Source organism: Macrotis lagotis, chromosome 1 (genome assembly GCF_037893015.1).
Source record: "Macrotis lagotis isolate mMagLag1 chromosome 1, bilby.v1.9.chrom.fasta, whole genome shotgun sequence".
NCBI lineage: Eukaryota > Metazoa > Chordata > Mammalia > Peramelemorphia > Peramelidae > Macrotis > Macrotis lagotis.
Genome location: NC_133658.1, coordinates 219,318,242 through 219,337,403, shown reverse-complemented (window position 1 = coordinate 219,337,403; position 19,162 = coordinate 219,318,242). Strand labels below are relative to the sequence as shown.

The 19,162-nt window shown below is 37.5% G+C and overlaps 1 protein-coding gene across 1 annotated transcript in view; it reads left to right on the top strand.

The window, feature by feature from the left end:
* The window catches only part of GALNT14 (polypeptide N-acetylgalactosaminyltransferase 14), a 353,138-nt gene extending 343,075 nt beyond the window's left edge, over positions 1-10,063 (top strand). The window contains exons 14-15 of the mRNA XM_074209659.1: positions 6,411-6,530; positions 9,080-10,063. Of these exons, the coding sequence (XP_074065760.1) occupies positions 6,411-6,530; positions 9,080-9,238 (279 nt within the window). The 3' untranslated portion in view covers positions 9,239-10,063. The remainder of the gene's footprint in view (positions 1-6,410; positions 6,531-9,079) is intronic.
* Positions 10,064-19,162: the final 9,099 nt, after the last annotated feature.

Sequence of the window (19,162 nt, the reverse complement as noted above, 5' to 3'; positions counted from 1 at the left end):
CCTGCCAATGTGTAGGCCTTCCTACGGAGGTAGGCAGATTTAAAACGGAAACTGGGAAAGAATTGAGCCGAGACAAAAACTTTGGATACTTGGACCTCTGAGTTTCTCTTTTCTGACTGAGGATTGATTGAAAATGCAGAACTAATTTTTATGCAGATCTCTCAAGACATCCCTCTCAAAATGTCAATGAGCATAACACTTGCCCTACACTGGAGTCAATCCAGGAGCTACCTCTAACATTTAAAAACTGTTAAATATTTAAAGCCCATCTTAACCTAGCCTTAACCTACCTTTTAGCTTTTATCACACATTACTCCTTTCTAGGCACTATAGTCAAGATCAACTTACTGAGCCTCATTGTGAAATTTCTCATCCTTTTTTTTTTTGCCCTTTCATTTATTTTCCTCCAAGCCTAACTTCTACCTCCAGAAATCTCTATATTACATCATGGCTCAAATTAAATGAAGTCTTTCCTAATAGCCCCAGCTACTAGTGACTTCTAGGACAGTTCAGTGGTAAAGTGGATAGAACTCAGGACCTAGAATCTGGAAGATCTGAATTCAAATCAGTGACCCTGAGCAAGTCACTTAACCTGGATGGCTTTGGTTTATAAAATTTATAAAATGAGTTGGAGAAGAAAATGGTAAGCATTCCAGTACCTTTGACAAGAAAACCCCAAATGGGGTCTCAAAGAATCATAGATGACTGAAAATGAGTGAACAACAACAAATTAGCATTTTCTATCTATTTTTATATCCTTCAATTTGTATGTATTTACTCCCCCCCCCCCAAATAATTTAATAGAGGAAAAGGATTGTTTAGTTTCTGTCTTGTATATCTGACACTTACCACAGCATCTCACACATAGTAGGCATTTAATAGATATTTGTTGATTGATTATTTGGGAATTTTTAAACTAAGGAACCCAGATTTTAGATCCTAGCTCTTTAATCAACTGTGTGGTGACTCTCTTAATACCTCTGGGTCTTGGGTTCCCTCTCTAAAGAATTGGTCAGGGTTAGAATGGATGACCTGTCTGTCAGGTGCCTTCTAGGTCCCAGCACTGCCTACATGTTGACCCAGAAGATTGTTTACATACCAAGACTAAACTCTGATACTGGTCTGTCTGACTTTCCAACCAAAGGGCTCTAGAATTAGGGAGAAGCAAGAAAAGATACAATTACCTAATCATTTCAGAAGTCTGAAAATTCAGAAGAAATTTCAGAGCTTATAAGAAGGCCCAGGTACAGAGCAGCTGAGACAGACAGACCAGGTGAATTAGCAGCTTCTGGGTCCAGAGGTTCTGTTTCTTGACTCAACCATTGACTTGCCCAGTGACTTCAAATGAGTTATTTTACTTGCTTCATCAACTGTAAAATTGGAATTGTGAGGCTGACCCACATCATAGAGGAGTAAAAGGAGTAAACTAACAAGTTTTACAAGGGGCTGTGGCTCAGTGAAACCCTATAGATTTCTAGTAAAATGAAATGATAATGATGAAGATAACAAACATGTACATAGCAAAGGCAGATCAGTTTTGAGGCCTAAAGTTAGGTTAGGGTTCAGCACCACTTAGATCATTACATACCAGGGTGCCTATAATGAAGGTAACTAAAATAATAAAAACATCAGATCCAGGTTGATGCTATTGGTGGGGGGGGGGCTCATCCCTCAAGGTCAAGTAGACAGGAGAATCCACAAGTCAGAAGGTCAGGATCTGGAATGTCAGCAAGAAAGGCCTGAGAAACAAAAAAGATAAACTTGAAAACAGATCAACAATATGTCAGATTCAAGAAAGATTTAATGGCCAAAACAACTAAAACAACTTTTTGCCCCAGCTCCTGATATGGAAAGAACTATCTAGGCTCAGAGGCTCCCAGAGAAAGGCACTTGAAAATATCTGGCTGAGAAAATGATGACAAAATGAAATATAGGTTCTGCTATCAAGAAACTTACATTTTTATGGTGGGAGAAATCTCCTACTCTTTATCCTCAAGCAACCTAGGCTAATTTTTTTAATATATTGAAACCATTTTTAAGATTTACTTGGTTCAGGTTTCTCCAGGCAAGGGAGCTTTCCTTAGCAGAATCAGCTCAAGGCCCACTAGTTGCACATGATCACTAAATAATAGTCTTTTCCTGTTATGGCTAAGCAAGTTGCTTTTTGTTAACTGTTTTTTAAAAAGCTGACTAGGCAAGAATTGCAGGAGCTAAGAAGAATTATAGTTCCTGACAACATTCCTTCTTTCATCTATGAGACAGAGACAGTGCCTGAGACACAGAGAAAGAGACACAGAGAGAGAGACAGACACAAAGAAGTAGAGACACAGAAAGAGAAATAGAGATAGTGAGACAGAGACACACAGAAAGAGAAAGACTGACTCAAAGAGCAAGAGAGAAACAGACACAAAGAGAAATAGAGATAGAGACACAGAAAGACAAAAAGAAATAGAAACAGGAAGAAAGAGAACTTCAGAGAGAAAGACAGAGAAAAAGGGACATACAGAGAGAAATAGAGAGACAGAGAGAGAGAGACAGAAAAAAAGAGTCACAGAAACAGAGAAAGAGAGAACTGAAAATGACAGTGAAATCAGCATTTTTGCCAAGTTCGCCCAACATACTTGTCTACAACAGCTTGCAAAAACATGTCTAATTGAATTCTGAGTGTATAAATATAGTGGGGGGGATTTCAATTTACTTCTCTTAGATCTAGATAAATCTATGAATTAAGTAAGAACTAAATGAAGAAGAAGAATAGAATTTTAGAAAAATTTTAGAAAAGTTAGCTATGATAACTCTCTGGATAATACTGAATGGGAACAGAAAGCAAAATATCTTTTTTAACTATATTTGGCACCTTTATAAAAATTGATCCTAATACAGGACATAAAAATATATGAACACAATTATAAAAGATTTTTCACACAAAGACAGATATGTAATTGGAAAAATATAATTACTTATGGGTAGACTAAGCCAATATAATAAAAATGACAATTCTACTTAAATTAATCTACTTATTCAGTGCCATGCCAATCAAACCACCAAAGAATTACTTTATAAAGCTAGGAGGATAATAAAATTCATCTGGAGGAACAAAAGGTCAAGACTATCAAGGAAATTAATGGGAAAAATTGTGGAAACAGGTAAAAAGACTGGTAGAAAGTAGGTATACACTAATTTCTCATACTATACACCAAGATAAGCTCAAAATGAGTATATGATTTAGACATAAGGGAGGATAGAAGTAAATTAGAAGAGTATGGAAAAAAATTATCTTTCAGATCTATGGACAGAGGAAAAGGTCATGACCAAAGAAGAGATAATATTGAGGTTCACAGTGGGTAATATAGATTATTTTAATTACATGAAATTAAAAAAGTTTTATACAAAGTCAATACAGTCAAAATTAGAAGAAAAGCAAGAAACTTGGGGAAGGGAGGAATTTTGCAGCAATTTTCTCTGATAAAATCTCATTTTTCAAATATATAAGGAATTGAGCCAAATTCATACAAAAATAAGTTATTTCTCAACTAATAAATGACCACAGGATATGAATAGGCAGTTTTTGGAGGAAGAAATAAAAGTTATCAATAGTCATATAAAAATATTCCAAAATACCATAATTGGAAAAAACAAAATATAACAACTCATACCCATCAAATTGGCTAAGATGACAGAAAAGGAGAATAACATTCTGAAGGGGATGTAAGAATACACACACACACACACACACACACACACACACACACACACACACACACATATACCCTTATACCCAACAATACCACTACTAGTTCTATATACAAAGGAAATCAAAGGAAAAGAGGAAAATGTTCATTTGTAAGAAATATTTATAGCAGTGCTTTTTGTGATGACAAAGAATTAGAAACTGAGGGTATGTCCATCAGTTGGGGAATGGTGAACAAGTTATAAAAATGAATATAATGGAATAAGTAATATTATGCTATAAGACATGATGAAGAGTATGGCTTTAAAAAAACCTTGGGAAGATATGAAATAATGCTAAATGAAGCAGAATTAGGAGAACAATCTACAGTAACGCAATATTATAAAGATAGTCAACTGTGAAAGACCTAGTACTCTGATCTTAGTGATCCACTATAGATTCAGAGGACTCATTATGTAAAATGCCATCTTCCTCCAAATAGAGAACTGATGGACACAAAGGCAGATTAAAGCAAGTTTTCCCTTTATTTTGGTTGCTATTTTTCCCTAAACATAGCTGATACAAAAATATATTTTTGTAAAACTTCATATGTATCCTAAATAGAATATTTATTGCCTTTTCAATGGGTTGGGAAAGATTCTGAAACTGAAAATAAAAAATACATTTTAAAAAAATGAAAAGGAAAGTCGATTGACCATTCTTGCTTTCATTCTCCTCGGTATGAGGATTAGTTGACCTTTAGGGGTGCAGTTTAGTATGTAACTCTGGTTCATATTTCTTTATCTCACAAGTATGAGGAAATGAAGGGGAAGTACCCTGAAGTACCCTCATTTTACAAGAAGAAAGGAAGGGTCCAGGTTTCCCACATTACCCACCTACACCCCCATTCTCGTCTCACCAGAGAATTAAGAACAGTGAACCATTTAAAGCAAATTGGGGATTTTCACATGAAAGATGTAGTATAAATATAACCATTTGTCTTGATAAACTACACAAATTTCTCTTCCTTACAGGCTGTCAGAAAATCTTTTACCAATCCTTAGGCTTAGCCCTGTGAAAAAGGGATCAAGGGGCTGGAATGCATCAGTTTGGCACTATGAGAGAAGCACTGAATTTTTCAGAGAACATTGCTTTAGATCTTCATTATGCAGCTGGGCAGTGCAGTGTTTAGAGAGTTTGGCTTAGATTCAAGAAGATCTGAGTTCAGATCCAGTATCAGACATGTACTAGTTTTGTGACCCAGAGTCAGTCACTTAATCTCATTTAGCCAAATGAGATAGCCTCTGGGAAGGATTTGAAAACCATAAAAGTATTATGTAAATGCCAGCTATTTCTTCTTAACAACAGTAGTAGTAGTAGTAGTAGTAGTAGTAGTAGTAGTAGTAGTAGTAGTAGTAATATTTATATGAGTGTATATAAATCACTTATTTTTTCTTCTCATTTTTTTCATCTGTCAAAAAACAGGGTTGAACTTTTGACTTTTAAGGTCCCTCTAAGCCCTTAGTTCACTTAAATTCAGCTTATAAGGACTTGATATATGTGTGTGATGCACTGTTCTAAATTTTAAGTAGACAAAGTCAAAAAAGAAACTGTCCTTAACCTCAAGAAATTTACATTCAACTAGGGAGAGACTCAACTGCACATAGAAAAATAAAAATTAATTTTATGGATAAAAATTAACAATTAGGGAGTAAGATCAAGAACAGCTCCCTGTATGAGATGGTACCTGAGCTGAACCTTAAAGGAAGCTATGAACTCTGAGAGGCAGTGGTGAAGAGGAGAATGGTCCAGGTCTGGGAAAAAACCCTTTCAAAAACCCAGAATCAAGAGAGGGAATTCTAAATTCAGGGATTAGCAAATGGCAAAGTTGTGAAATAAATCTCAAAAGATGGATTGACATCTGATTGTGCCAAAGAGATCCTATGTTATAGGAAAAGCAGTAGAGTCACTCGAATTTCTTGAGCAAGAGTGATATAGTCTGATTCATTCTTAAGAAATGTAAATTTTGCAGCTGTGTAGAAGATATTTCGGAGAGGAAAAAGACCCAAAGAGAGGAAGTATGGGTTTAAATCCATTGCCCTTTTCTATTTAGAGTGTTTCATAGGGATAATGCCGCCCCACCTCATTTCTCTCTTCCCTCCTTCTCTGTCCTCTTTCTGTCTGAGTCTTTCTGACTCTCTTTGATTATGTCGTGTGTGTGTGTCTATCTCTGTCTCTTTTGTCTCTCTGTCTCTCTGTCTCTCTCTCTCTCTCTCTCTCTCTCTCTCTTTCTCTCTCTCTCTCTTCTTTTTCTCTGCTATCTTTCTCTGTCCTTCCCTTTGATGAATACCTCTCATGTATCCCCCCCACTACTCTTAATCTTGATCTGGGACAAGTCTATTCAAAGGGATTGACTGTAATAGGAAGGGATTGATTATGACACATTGCCTGGTATTGATAACTATTGATAGCACTTTTGCATGTAAAGACCCTTTCCTCAAACCCATCTGAGCAATCATCATCATTGTCCTTACCACGGTGCCCATCCCCTCTCCTCCTCCCCCTCCCCTCCTCCCCCCTTTCCTCTTCTCCCCCTTTTCCTCTTCTCCCCTTTCCTCTCCCCCCTCGCCTCCTTTGCTCCCCTTTCTCCCCTCCTCCTTCACAGGATATTTTAGTCTTCAGGACCCCCATGTTTCCAAGTCTGAGTCCTCCTCCTTCATTACTTTCTCCTCTCTTTCAGGAATGGGCTTACACCTATGCCCAGCAGATCTCCCAGCAGCAGCTGTGTTTGTCAGTGCACATGCTTTTCCCTGGCTCTCAGGTGCAACTCTCTCCTTGCAAGGAAGGAGATGATAAACAGGTGAGGCCAAGTGGTTCTGTTATAGGGCCCAGCAACAATGCTTCAAGTAAGACATTGGTCTCTACCAATTAACCCTGTCTTAGACTTGGGAGAAGGAAGGAAGGGAAAGAAAATGACAATCAGAGGAGGAAAAGGAGAAAATGCAAAAATTAAGGATATACTATAAATGATGACCCACCAAAAGAAATTGAGAAGGATCAATCAGATGGGTATGAAGAGAATCAGGAGAAAATAGTGTAATGAAAATCCAGTAAGGAAAGTGCATCTAGGAGGAGAGTGGTCATCAGTATCAGATGTGGTCAAGAAAATTTGGCAATTATGTGATTATGTGTTTCTTTGGAGACAATAATTTCATTTGTGTGTTGAGATTGAAAGCCAGATTGCAAAGAACTGAGGAGAGGAAGCAAGGGCAGCAAGTGTAGACAGCTTTTTCAAGCAATTGAGTTGAGAATAGGGAAAAAGATAAGGACAAAAGCTTGAAGGAATTATGGGGTCTAGTGAAGGTATTTTAGAAATCAGAGAGACTCTGGCATGTTTGAAGGCAGCAGGGAAGAAACCAGTAGATAGGGAGAGATTGAAGATTAGAGAGAGGGAATGATTGACATTTGAATCTACCAGAGAAGATAGGAAGAGATGGTATCAAGGGCACATATAAAAGAAATGGTTTTAGGATGAAGAAATATCTCATTACCAGAGACTAGAAAAAAGGAAGAGAAAGAAGAGAGTGAGTTCAAGGTATTTTAAAATAAAAAGAAGAGAAGGAGTTCAAAGCAAAAGATCTCACTTTTCTCAGTAAAGCAGTATGGGAGGTCATCAGGTGAGAAGTGAGAGAAGGTGGACTGTGGGAGGCTTGAGTTAAAAAGAGAAGAGTTGAATAGCTTCTGTGAGTAGTGTAATGGGGAGATCTGGATTCAAGTTCTTCCCCCTAAGCAATGGCTCAGACTGTGGGTAAGTCATTTCAGCACTCAGGAGCTAAGCAACCAAGACTCTTGTGTTACTGGATAATTGCTTACCTATATTAGTAGGTGGAGTTGGCTATACCAGTGAAAGAAAACTTCACTAGAAATGGAGGCCACTATACAATTCCTAAGGATCTCTGCTGCTCACTTTTTTCCCTAGCCATTATATCTCTCTCTATTTAAATTTTCTTTTATCTTATTTCTAATTTATGAAATAATACAAACATTTACTTTGAATAAAATAAGTCATTTTGACTATTATAAATATCCAAATTAAGTACAAAGGACTAATGAAAGAAGATGCCATCTACTTTCAGAGAAAGAACTGATAAATAGAAGTATGCTTAGAATTATTATTTGTCTAATGGTAACCATCTCTAGGGCAGGGAGGGTGGGGGGGAGAAAAAAATAAATTTACCTTCTGTTCAAATATTGACATAGAAAACTATCTATTAATCTTAGCTATGTTCTATTGTATTTTTATTTTGCTAAATATTTCCCAATTGCATTTTAATCTGGTTCAAGCTGTAAATCGGAGTGTAGTGGGAGGGCCTTGTGTTTTGTACCTCTTCCCTTCGCCAATAAAATTACAGATTCAATCACCCTTCTTTCTCCATCCCTGCCAAAAAATTAGGAACAGTAGCATTCATATTACTAACTTCATAGACCTGGAAATGTAATATAAATGTATTGTTATTATGCCATAGCCCCTGTATTCAAAGGGCTTACAATCTAGAAAAATGTATTCAAAAATCTTGGTACTCTGGTGCTAAATAGGATATTAATAATTTTAAAAATGGCTTTATGCCTCCTGGTTCCTTCACAGCACAGGATGCATTTGATCTTCTTGATCACTGTATAAGGGTATACGACATATTGAAGCTGTCACTGCCTTGTTTACAAGAAGATACTAAGTGACCTTTGGGCAACCAATTCTTTTCATCCTAACTAGCACTTGTCCCCAGCCCCAACCCCAATCTGTCATAGGTAAAGGTCATCATAGCCAAGCTACACTGGGCCATCTCCAAACCCGCTGTTTCCATATCTCAGAGCCTACTACAATATAAAGAGTTTGGGATTTGGCATCTGGAGACTTGGATTCACTACCTTCTCTGCCATTTAATCCTTACATGACCTTGGGCAAATCATACAATATCCCTAAGTCTCATTTTTCTCATCTGGAGATTTCCAAAGTTCTTTCCAGGTCTAAATTGATTTTCCTCCCCCCCTTCTCACATGTGCTCATTGATGTAAAGTTTCTTTAAATGTTTTTGAAAAATCTTTCCACCCCTCAAAGCCTTTTCCCAGGCAAGAGATCTTCTGCTAATAAGCTTTCCTGGCAAACATATTGACTTTGTGTGTGTGTGTGTGTGTGTGTGTGTTTTAATTTTTAAAAAATAAAACAACATCCCACCCTTGCCTGAGCAATTAGTTGTTGCTTTATTACTATGTGAGATCAATTCCCTGGAAGGTTCCAGCCATATACCTTAAGCGTTTTTGATTAGGCCATAGCTCCTAGAGCTGTTGATAGGGAAAGGCTATTAGTCAACAAGCTCCTGGCTCATTCTCTCTCCTCTTTGCTTTTTCTAGCGATGGGCAAAGTCTGGCCCCCGCATAAAGCACATGGCTTCCCGCCTCTGCCTAGATACAGACATAATGGGAGATGGCAGTGAGGACAGCAGAGAGATGGTCATAAACCCTTGTGAGACATCAGTCATGAGCCAACGTTGGGACATGGTGTTCTCATGAGCAGACCTCCATGAACAGACTCAATTGGAATCAACTCTGGGCAAGCATGAAGCACTTGCCCAGGAGGAAATCATTCAAGATATGCAAAGCTATGGGAGACCTAGGAAGGCAACCTGGAGTGAAAGGTAGAGACAGAGCCACATAAAGAGAATGGGAGTGACCCTCCTGGAGAAGGATAAAAGAACAAATAACATGCTGAGTTGTGCCTCAGACATCACAAGCTAGAGGGGGGAAAATCCTTTGTGTTCTCAACCATAATGGAATTTATTCCAGCCTAAGCTATTGCCTTCTCCTGGTTCATATGAGAGAGAGAGAGAGAGAGAGAGAGAGAGAGAGAGAGAGTACAACCCAGCTGGAAGTTGCACATTTGTGTTTTATTTTATTTTATTTTCCCTTTATAACAAAAATAGAGCCAATGGGGAAACCTCTGGGTGTCTTCTGGCTGCCATGACGCCAGGGCTGAACCAGAGATAAGGAGGAAGAGCCGTTTCCAGACCAAATAAAGACTATTAGAAGTCAGCAGACTCTGATTGTATATATAGACAAAACTTTGACTTGTGCTAGAAAAAAAATTTGTTAATATAGTAAAATTTCCATTTACCAGGATATTCTGGGAATGGAATTTTGTGATTAATTGAATTATCTGGTTTCCTGCCTTAGTAAAGAGACTATATTCTGTTTAGTAAGTAAAGTCTACTGAGTATAATTAAAGTTGCCTTGGGTTCAGAAAGACTTCCACTACACCTGGTCATCATGATAAACCTGCTAGATTCTGGAAATACAAAGGTAAAGGGAAGTAGTTCCTGTCTATGAGGACCTTATAGTTCATCAGGAAACAACATTATATATATACATATATATATATATATATATATATATATATATATATATATATATAATAGATGCAATATAATTTTTTTTTTGCACTGTAGGGGAGGAGGCACTATAGCCATGAGATCAGCAAAGGCCACATGTAGAAGATAGAACTTGAGATAAGCTTTTAAGGAAATTAAAGATTCCAAAGAAAAAGCAGAGGTGAAGAGAGAGGGCATTCCAGAAATGGGGTGTGGAAGGGTAGGGAATGGGGGAAACCATAGAAAAGACATGAAAATAGGAAATGAGGTGTTAAGGTGAGTAGCAAAAGAAAGACCAGTCCTTCCAGTAGGCAAAGGAGAAGCATATATAATAAATTAAATAGGATTATAGATGTTGAATACCCCAAAGGGGGTCATGAAGAATCAGACAAGACTGAACAATAAAAATTAAATGTTGAAGATTTCAGGTTCAGCATGTACTGATCTGATGACAGCTCCAGGAAGAAAGAAAGGAAGGAAGGAAAGTTATATTAAAGCATTGGGCTAAGTGCTTTATCAACATCTCATTTAACTTATCCCTGGGGATAAGTTCTATCATTATCCCCATTCGACAATTAAAGAAAATGAGGCAGACAAGTTAAGTGACTGACCCAATTTCTAAGTGTCTGGAGCTGGATTTGAACTCATCTTCCTGACTATGGTCCTCGCTCTCAAAAACAAAAAACAAAACTGAGGTTCTTTTGACTGTACCACACCAACAGATGGAGAGATTCATTAGACTGTGAAGTATGACTTTGGTATGAAGCAAAGAAGGGGAGTCTGAGGAAAAAGAAAATCATCCTCCTTGCATCTCCATGGACCTGAGATTTCTTTGGTGTAGAAGCAGAGAAAAATGACAGGAGCATGACCTAGGGTTGATGCTACAGCTAGAGGAAATGAAGCAAGAAGAAATAAATTCCTGCTTTAAACTTCAACAGAGTCAACTAGGTCACAGAAGACTGTGTACTTGCAATTCACTTTATTTGCATATGGATTGTACCTTAGGATGATGGATAGCCTCCAATGATATGCCACAGTGCACATGATAGAGGAGAACCACTAAGGGGAGAAAGGACTAGGAATTCTTTGCCAGGCCCACAGTGATATCAACAGCACAGAGAAGGATTGTGATTTAGAGTTTGAAGGAATCATAGTGGTATCTAATCCAACCCCTTAATTTTTACCCGAGGTCCAGAATGCTTAAGGGACTGGTCCAAGGTCACAGATAATAGAGGACAGAGCCAAGATCAATGATCAATCAACAAACATTTATTAAACACCTACTGAAATTCAAATTTCTTGACAACTTTCCACTGTCCACCATAAAGAAGATGATTTTGAATGGAAACATGAAACAAACCATGTTATCCTATTTTTCTCCATCATTTTACTTGTTCTGTCGATACTCTGTGCCCTGAGCCCAGTTCAGTTCTCTGCTTCATGATCTTTGCCTCACTCTCTATTTTTGTGAAGTTAGTGGTCTCTAGTTTAACCCAGGCTGACACTCTAACCCTTTTCTGATTAGGCAGCGTCTTTCCTTATAGATTTCTTAGGTGCTATCAATGACCCAAGGGGGCATTGGGAAGAGGAATTATAGTCTTGCATTCTGAAGAATAGCATCCCCATCCACATTGCGGTTTCCAAGATGGCAGCAAGAAGCAAAGGCAGGAACCAAGTCAGAGGACCTTCTTTTTGAGACTTTCCTTAGGGGTGTCCATTTTTATCATCACAGGTTAAATTTGGAACAAATGAGAGGAAATGATGCTTGGTGAAGCCATTCATCAAGGCTGAATTAAACATTGAGTAGCTGGAGGCACCACAGTAATCAAAGTGACAATTTGTACCTTTTCTTCCCAAGAGGGACTTTTTAGATCTTTTAGCAGAAACAGAGGTAAAAACACACACACACACACACACACACACACACACACACACACACACACACACACAAACAGACAATAATGAGTGTTTGAGATTGAATGAAAATAGCAAGTTCTCTCTGACTTGGGCTGATAGAGACTCAGCAGCCTAGGGTGTTGCTGCCCTGCCCTCACATAGACCAAGGTCAAGTTCCTTTCATCTAGGTCGTAGTCCTTAATATTGTAGGTCAAGAGCACTATATAAAATCAGTTCATCCAAGCATCCTGGGGGAAATTAGCTTATGTTAACCAAACTCTAAAGAAACAGATTTGTAAGCCAGAATGTCAATTTAATAATTTACAATGGGGAATATACCTGACTAACAAAATAGAATGCTAATGACTAGGCTCCTTTAGGCATATATCCTGCTTAAGAACATAAATCATTTATTCAATTCAACATTATTTATGTGTCTTCTATGAGACAGGGACCATACTAGACACAATGGTGCAATTCCTGCCCTCAAGGAATTTATCTTCTATTTCCAGAAAGAATATGTGGATTATTTATTCCACAATGAAATGTGATGGGGGGTGCAATATTTATTTATAGAAAGATTTATTAACCATTATATGCTAGACACTGTTGAAGGCCAAGGATGCAAACATGAAAATGAATTAATCCCTGCCCTTGAGGAGCTTACATTCTAATGGGGAGACAATATATTCATATATAAAGAATACCCCTTCAGCCTAATTGTGTGTCCCTGGGCAAGTAATTTAACCTTTTTAAGCCTCAGTTTCATCATTTGTAAAGCAGGATTAAGAATAGCACCTACCAAATGAGATGATATGTGTAAAACATTTTTGCAAAATGCAAAGTATTTTTAAAATGCTAATCCTTGCAATTAGTAATAGCAGTTGCAACAAGACAGGTTGCAAGGAATCAGGAGAACCTTGGGCTTAGTTTTGAAAGAATTCAGGAATTCCAAGATATGGAAATGAAAAGAGAGAACTTCCTAGGCATAGGAGCAGCCAGTTCAAAGACACAGAGATGAGAGATAGAGCCCCATGGGTAAAGAATCACATGTATGGTTGGATTTGTATTACAGAGTTCATGGAAGAGATTAGTGGGTAAAAGGTGGAAAGATAATAAGTAGCTAAATCGTGAAAAGAGCTTCAAATGCTAAACCAAGAAGTTGCTATCTGATATGTTAGATAATAGGGAGTCACTGGGGTTTGTTAAATATGAGAATGTCCTAATCAAACCTAAACTTTGAAATACTCTAAGAAAATTTGAGGAAGGAGAAAACATTTAGAAGTGAGGAGGGAGTGGAAGTTCTGGCTTTCTTTACAGAAGGGGTATCAAATGACCCTAACTTTGAAGGGAGAGAAAGGTTCAGAAAATCAAGGACAAGAAAAGAGTCCACTTAAGTGAGATGGGATAGTCAATCTTAATACACAGAGATAGAAGAGGTAGAACCCAGAATGTTGTATTCTAGGGACCCTCAATAAAATCTGGGTGAAATACAAAAAATTCACAAAAGAGAAAAACATGAAATAGGGATGAAAAGGAATATGATTCTAGGTCCAGAGCAGACTTCAAAAGTTATCCAGTCCATTCCTAATCTACCAAATGAGAAAATTGAGACCCATGGAGACAAAGTTGCCCAAAGGCCATAAGGAGTAATGTTCAAAGGCAGACTTTAAATTTCAGGCCCGCTAACTCCCAGGAAGCATTACACTGTACCAGTAACATCCAGATGGATCAGATTGTAGAGGGGATTAACTATTAGACTAAAGATATAAATAATAAGGAGGCATTGAACTTTTTAGAAGGGGTATGACATAGTCAGATTTACTTCTTAGAAAGGTTATTTAGGCAATTGTATGAAGGATGGGTTGAAGACAAAAGGTAATGGGATAGGAGGTTCTTATGATTGTCCAGGGAAAAGATGATGAGGGCCATAACTTGGATGACAAAAAGAGAATGGATGAAAGTAGTATGGAGATAGAATCTATAGAATTTAACTTTTTTTAACTTTTTTTTTAGTTTTTTGCAAGGCAATGGGGTTAAGTGGAATCTATAGAATTTGACAGCTTGATTGAAATGTAGAATGGAAAGGAAAGCACTAAGATTCAAAGGTTTAGAGCCTAGGAAACTAGGGTGAGGTGGTGCCAACAATAGAAATAAAGAAGCTATGTGGTGCAGTTTATAGAGTACCAACTCTGGAGTCAACACGACCTGAGTTCAAATCAGCCTCAAACCCTTACTAGCTGTATGTCCTTGGACAACTAATTTAATTCTGCCTACAAAAACAAAAGATGTTACAAAAGACCTTCCTTTGTAAATATGTTGATTTGAAGTATGTATCTCAGTGAAGAATGCTTAATGATCATGTAAGATCATTAATAGGAAAAACTAGAGAAATAGAATCTTAATCCAAAATCTTATGGGAAATTTAAGAAATAGGAGGAGGATAAAGCAGAGATTGGAAAAACTGTCAGGTAAAATATCCAGTATTAGAACAATGTAAAAGAAGCCAAGGGGAAGAGATGATAATCAAAGGGAGGAGTAGTCAGCAATGACAAATGCTTCACAAAAGCCAAGAAAGACCTAGGAAAAAGTCCTCAGATTTTTATTTTTTTAAGTTTTATTTTTGTTACAGGCAATGGGGTTAGGTGACTTGCCCAAGATCACACAGCTAGGCAATTAAGACTAAGGCTAGATTTGAACTCAGGTCCTCCTGACTCCAGGGCCAGTGCCAAATTTTTAAAAGTTAAAATGTCACTGGTGACATTTCAAAGAGTTGTTTCAATGTAATAATGGAAGTAATCAGAAGACAGATGGCAGTAAGCAAGAGGGTAGAGAAGAGTTAGTGTGATTATATACTGCTCTTCCTAGAATAGTATGGGCATAAATAAAACAATAATTTAACTGAATGGCAGAATAAAAGGAAGGATTTTTGAGGGAGATGAGGTCTAGCAGTTTATAGGAAGTAGAAAAGATACCAGGAACTAGGGAAATATGAGATGTAAGCAGAAAAAGAAAGTGTGTTCGGGGCAGGGATGAGAGACTCATTGTCTTCGTCTTCAAAATTCACTTGGTCCATTGAGGAGAAGAAACTCCATTGTTCCACTTCTTTAAAGCAATTACTTCTTCACTCCAGGACAGGCCTGCTGCTGGAATGTGTGATTCTGAACTTGCTTGCTGTATTATACAGAGGTCCAGAGATATGTCTAATTCTTTCAATCACAGCTTTTTCCTGTGAGGCATCATCTATTGATATCCAATAATTGAAGCACTTTGCTCCTCCCAACTTGATTAAGGAATTGTACAGACCCAGTTTACACCAAGGATTGATTGACTGATTTAATTTTGAAGTCTGATCCTTCTGGATTTAGATTATTAAGAATTAAAGAGACCTAGAATTTCCATAGACTTCATAAAGGCCATCTAGTTGTATCTGCTCATTTCATAGATGAGAGAAAATGAAGGGAGGTCCAAGGACATAAATGCCCTGCCAAGTTCACGTGGATAATCAACAGCAGATCAATTTAAATTTAATCCTGGGATTTAATGTTCTATTCTTTTCTGAAGTCACTCTGCAAGAGAGGATAAAGATGTAATGAGGAGAAAGTGAGGAGGAAGGCAAATGAGAGCTTCCAATGACTGACTTCAATTCGTTTAGTTCATAGGGGGAGAAGTCAACTTTTACTAGAGAGAGAGATATGATATAGTCTACCTAGTAAGTGGTATTGATTTTAGGGGCTATGCCTTCAATTAGCCAATCTCTTTAGCAACTACATCCCAGCTAGGGGCACTGTGATATCATTGAGAAATTTCTATTAAGGACATGCTATAAAGCATCTAATTAGATTTAAATAAAATTACTCACAACTAGAAGCATTACTTTTCTTTAATATACCATCCAGAGACCTAATGTTTCTTTTTTCTTTTTTTTTTAGTTTTTTTTTTTACAAGTCAGTGGGGTTAAGTGACTTCCCTGAAGTCATACAGCCAGGTAATTATTAAGTTTCTGAGACCTAAACTCAGGTCCTCCTGACTCCAGGGCCAGTGCTTTATCTTCTGTGTCACCTAGCTGCCTCAAGACCAAGTTTCTTAAAGATGGAAACCCCTCTATGGCTAAAGTTAGCCTTTCTCTCTCTTGCTTAGGAATGAGAACTAACATGTAATTTCAGATCTTTGATGCCTCTGGCCAGGAGCTAAAGGATAATTTACTTCCAAGCAGAACTATGTTGGTCCATTCAGAAACTGTCCTTCTAAAAGGCTTCATACAATGAAACAGCTTCACTTGACTTGATCTTCCCAAGTTCTGAAAGTCTTCTTCAAATATTCAAATGAGATAATTTTTTTAAAGCACTTGGCACAGAACCTGTTTTACAGAAGATGTTTTAAAAAATGCTTATTCCCCTCTCCTTCTCCTTCTTTTCCACTAGGTCTTCCCTTTCATTTGAAATCAGAACAGGAAATCAATCTGTTTCTATCCCTTTAGTCCCTGAACAAAGTCCTTTGGGGGTATTTCTGGGACACAATGACTGGTTCTACCTCTCCTAATCTCCTCTTTCTGGCTAAATGGTCCTTATTTCTCTTATTCTCTAGTCACCCTTCCTAATTAGCTCCTGGCTACAATTATCAGACATCAGTTATGTATTGAAAGGAGGAATGGAAGGCAAGGAAAGAAAAATTCATAACAATGCGATCTTGTTACAGCATGTATAGGTTTAGGGATCATGCATATTTTACCTCATAATGACAGATTTTAATATTGAAAATGCTAACAAGAGAGAAAAAGAACCCGACAGTAATGGAAATCTTTAATACTTTCATCATGTATAGGAAGAAATAATTTGTTTGAATAATTCACTTATTTTAATCTTGGGATTGAAACTGTGGGGAGAACAGTCTGTTTTACTGCAAAATGTCTAACAATGTAGTACTTTTGTAGGTCCATGGGATTTTGGAAATTTTCTCAGGGAAATCTTGTCTCTTTGGCCTTTCTTCCAGCTTTGGCCCCTCTTATCCATGTGATAAGTCTTTTGGTCTTTTTGGACCTCAATTTCTCATTTGAAAAAGGTGTCATACTGGGAAGACCTTTACAGATCCTTCCAATTTTAAATCCATGCTTCAGTGTTTCGGTAATCCTATTTCAATTCCCCTTCACTGCCTTTCAATGTTACCAGGTTCTGCATAGATTTCTCTACATCACCTTAAAGTCTTCACCATAAACTTGTTGAGCTGCCATATACATCTGGTATCTGCCTTTCCCACTATGCCTAAGGGTAGGCAATTTTTTAAATAGCTATCATATTCCTATATCACTTAAATTAGTAGCTATATCTGAAATTGAGCAAGTCATTAAAAATTAGGATGAGGATCTAGAGATGAAAGGAACCTCAAAGACCATCTAGTCAAAACCCAACATTTTGCAGATAAGCCAAACAGACAACTCTGATTGCCTCAGTTTCCTCATCTGTCAAATGAGTTGTAGAAGGAAATGACAAACCACTCCAGTATATTTATCAAGAAAATACCAAATGAGGTCATGAAGAGTCAGACACAACAGAAATGACCGAACAACAGCAACCTAAGGAGGTTGACTTTTCCAACAACACATAGGAAAATGGAACAGAAAGAATTTGAACCCTGATCCTCTATTACCTATTCCTCCTTGAGCAGCTTCTTGAACACCCCCTCCAGGATATTGGAGATCTGATTGGGCAGGGATGACTTTAAAGGGCCTCTCTAGGATTCATTCTTTCATTCATTTGCCATGAGTAAGGCTTTGGAATTCTCCTAAGTGTCTAGGTAGAGGTTTGAAGGCCACCTTTTTACAACTCTTACAGAGGGAAATTCTGAATGACATGAGAGGTTGTGTTAGAATCCTAGCCTCACATCTGGTTTCTGGCATCCCAAGCTGGATTAATAAAGGGTCCAAAGCCAAAAGAGCTATTCCATGTGCTGTGGAGCTGATTAGTTTAATGAAGGCATCATGGTGTAAACCTCAAGGGCTTATTGGGAAAAGACTCAAGCACAATATTATTTCACAGCAGTAGATTGCATCATTTTCATTTCACAGCTTTCCAGCAGGAAATTATAAAACAAAATTACAAACATAATAAAGAAAAAGAAAAAAAAATGTCTTGAAAAATAACTGCATCCTTGGTGCAGTGATAGAGTTGGTTATTTTATTCAACTTATCCAGTGAATAGTACTCAGTCTTATTCTGGTGGAAGAAGAAAACCCCAGGACACCTTTCCTCATTGCAGAAGAAAATCCGTCTCCTGCAATTCACTGTATAACTGCAGTTAGACTTCTGGAGACCTTATTGCTGTTAAACTGGATATATTTGAGAAGTTCTGAAGTTGGGACTTCTGTAATACAGGAGGTAATAATCGTCATTAATAATGATAACGTCTGATGTCATTTTGCTTTCCCACCCTACTCCTTAATTAAAAAACACTAACATAACCATATTCTGAGGATGCAGAAAAAGATGAAATGGGGAAGGTCTACCCCTTTTCCCCAGTTATACTTGGGATACAACTTTTGTCAGCAGTTCCACTAGAATGGCCAATGTAATGTAACTGAAGAAAAAGTAATAAATCAAATGCCATCTTGGTCTCCATGATGGCTTCATTACCTTAATAAGTATAACTTGTACTACTACATAGGATCCTGTAACCCATTATTTCCCCAAACTGAATTCATGGAATGTACCCAATCACATTTATGGAAACATGCCTCAAGCTGCTATGCAGATAATTCTCTGCTAACAGATCAGGGATCATAAATTAAAAGGAAAAACTTTTTATTAGGACAGAATAGCAAAGTAACTTACAAGGAAAAATTAACTCATACACAAACTCACATCCCTAGATTATATTTGAGCTAAAACATCTCCCAGCAACTAATTCATGCTTCACCATCATACCGCGCTGCCCCGCATGCTGCTATTCTCATCTGAGAAACTATTCTCATCTACTACTGGCTTTTCTTTTCACTGAGCCACTTATGCCACTTGATGAGATTGTCTTCTGTTGCTAGGAATCCTTCCTCAAAGGAATTGGGAATTATTAATCTTTTGCTATATATCCTGGCCAACATGCCTAGGGTTAATCAACATTTTTTTAAGTCTTTTTTAAAAAATTTGATTCACAGATACATCGACCCATCATACCAAACCTCA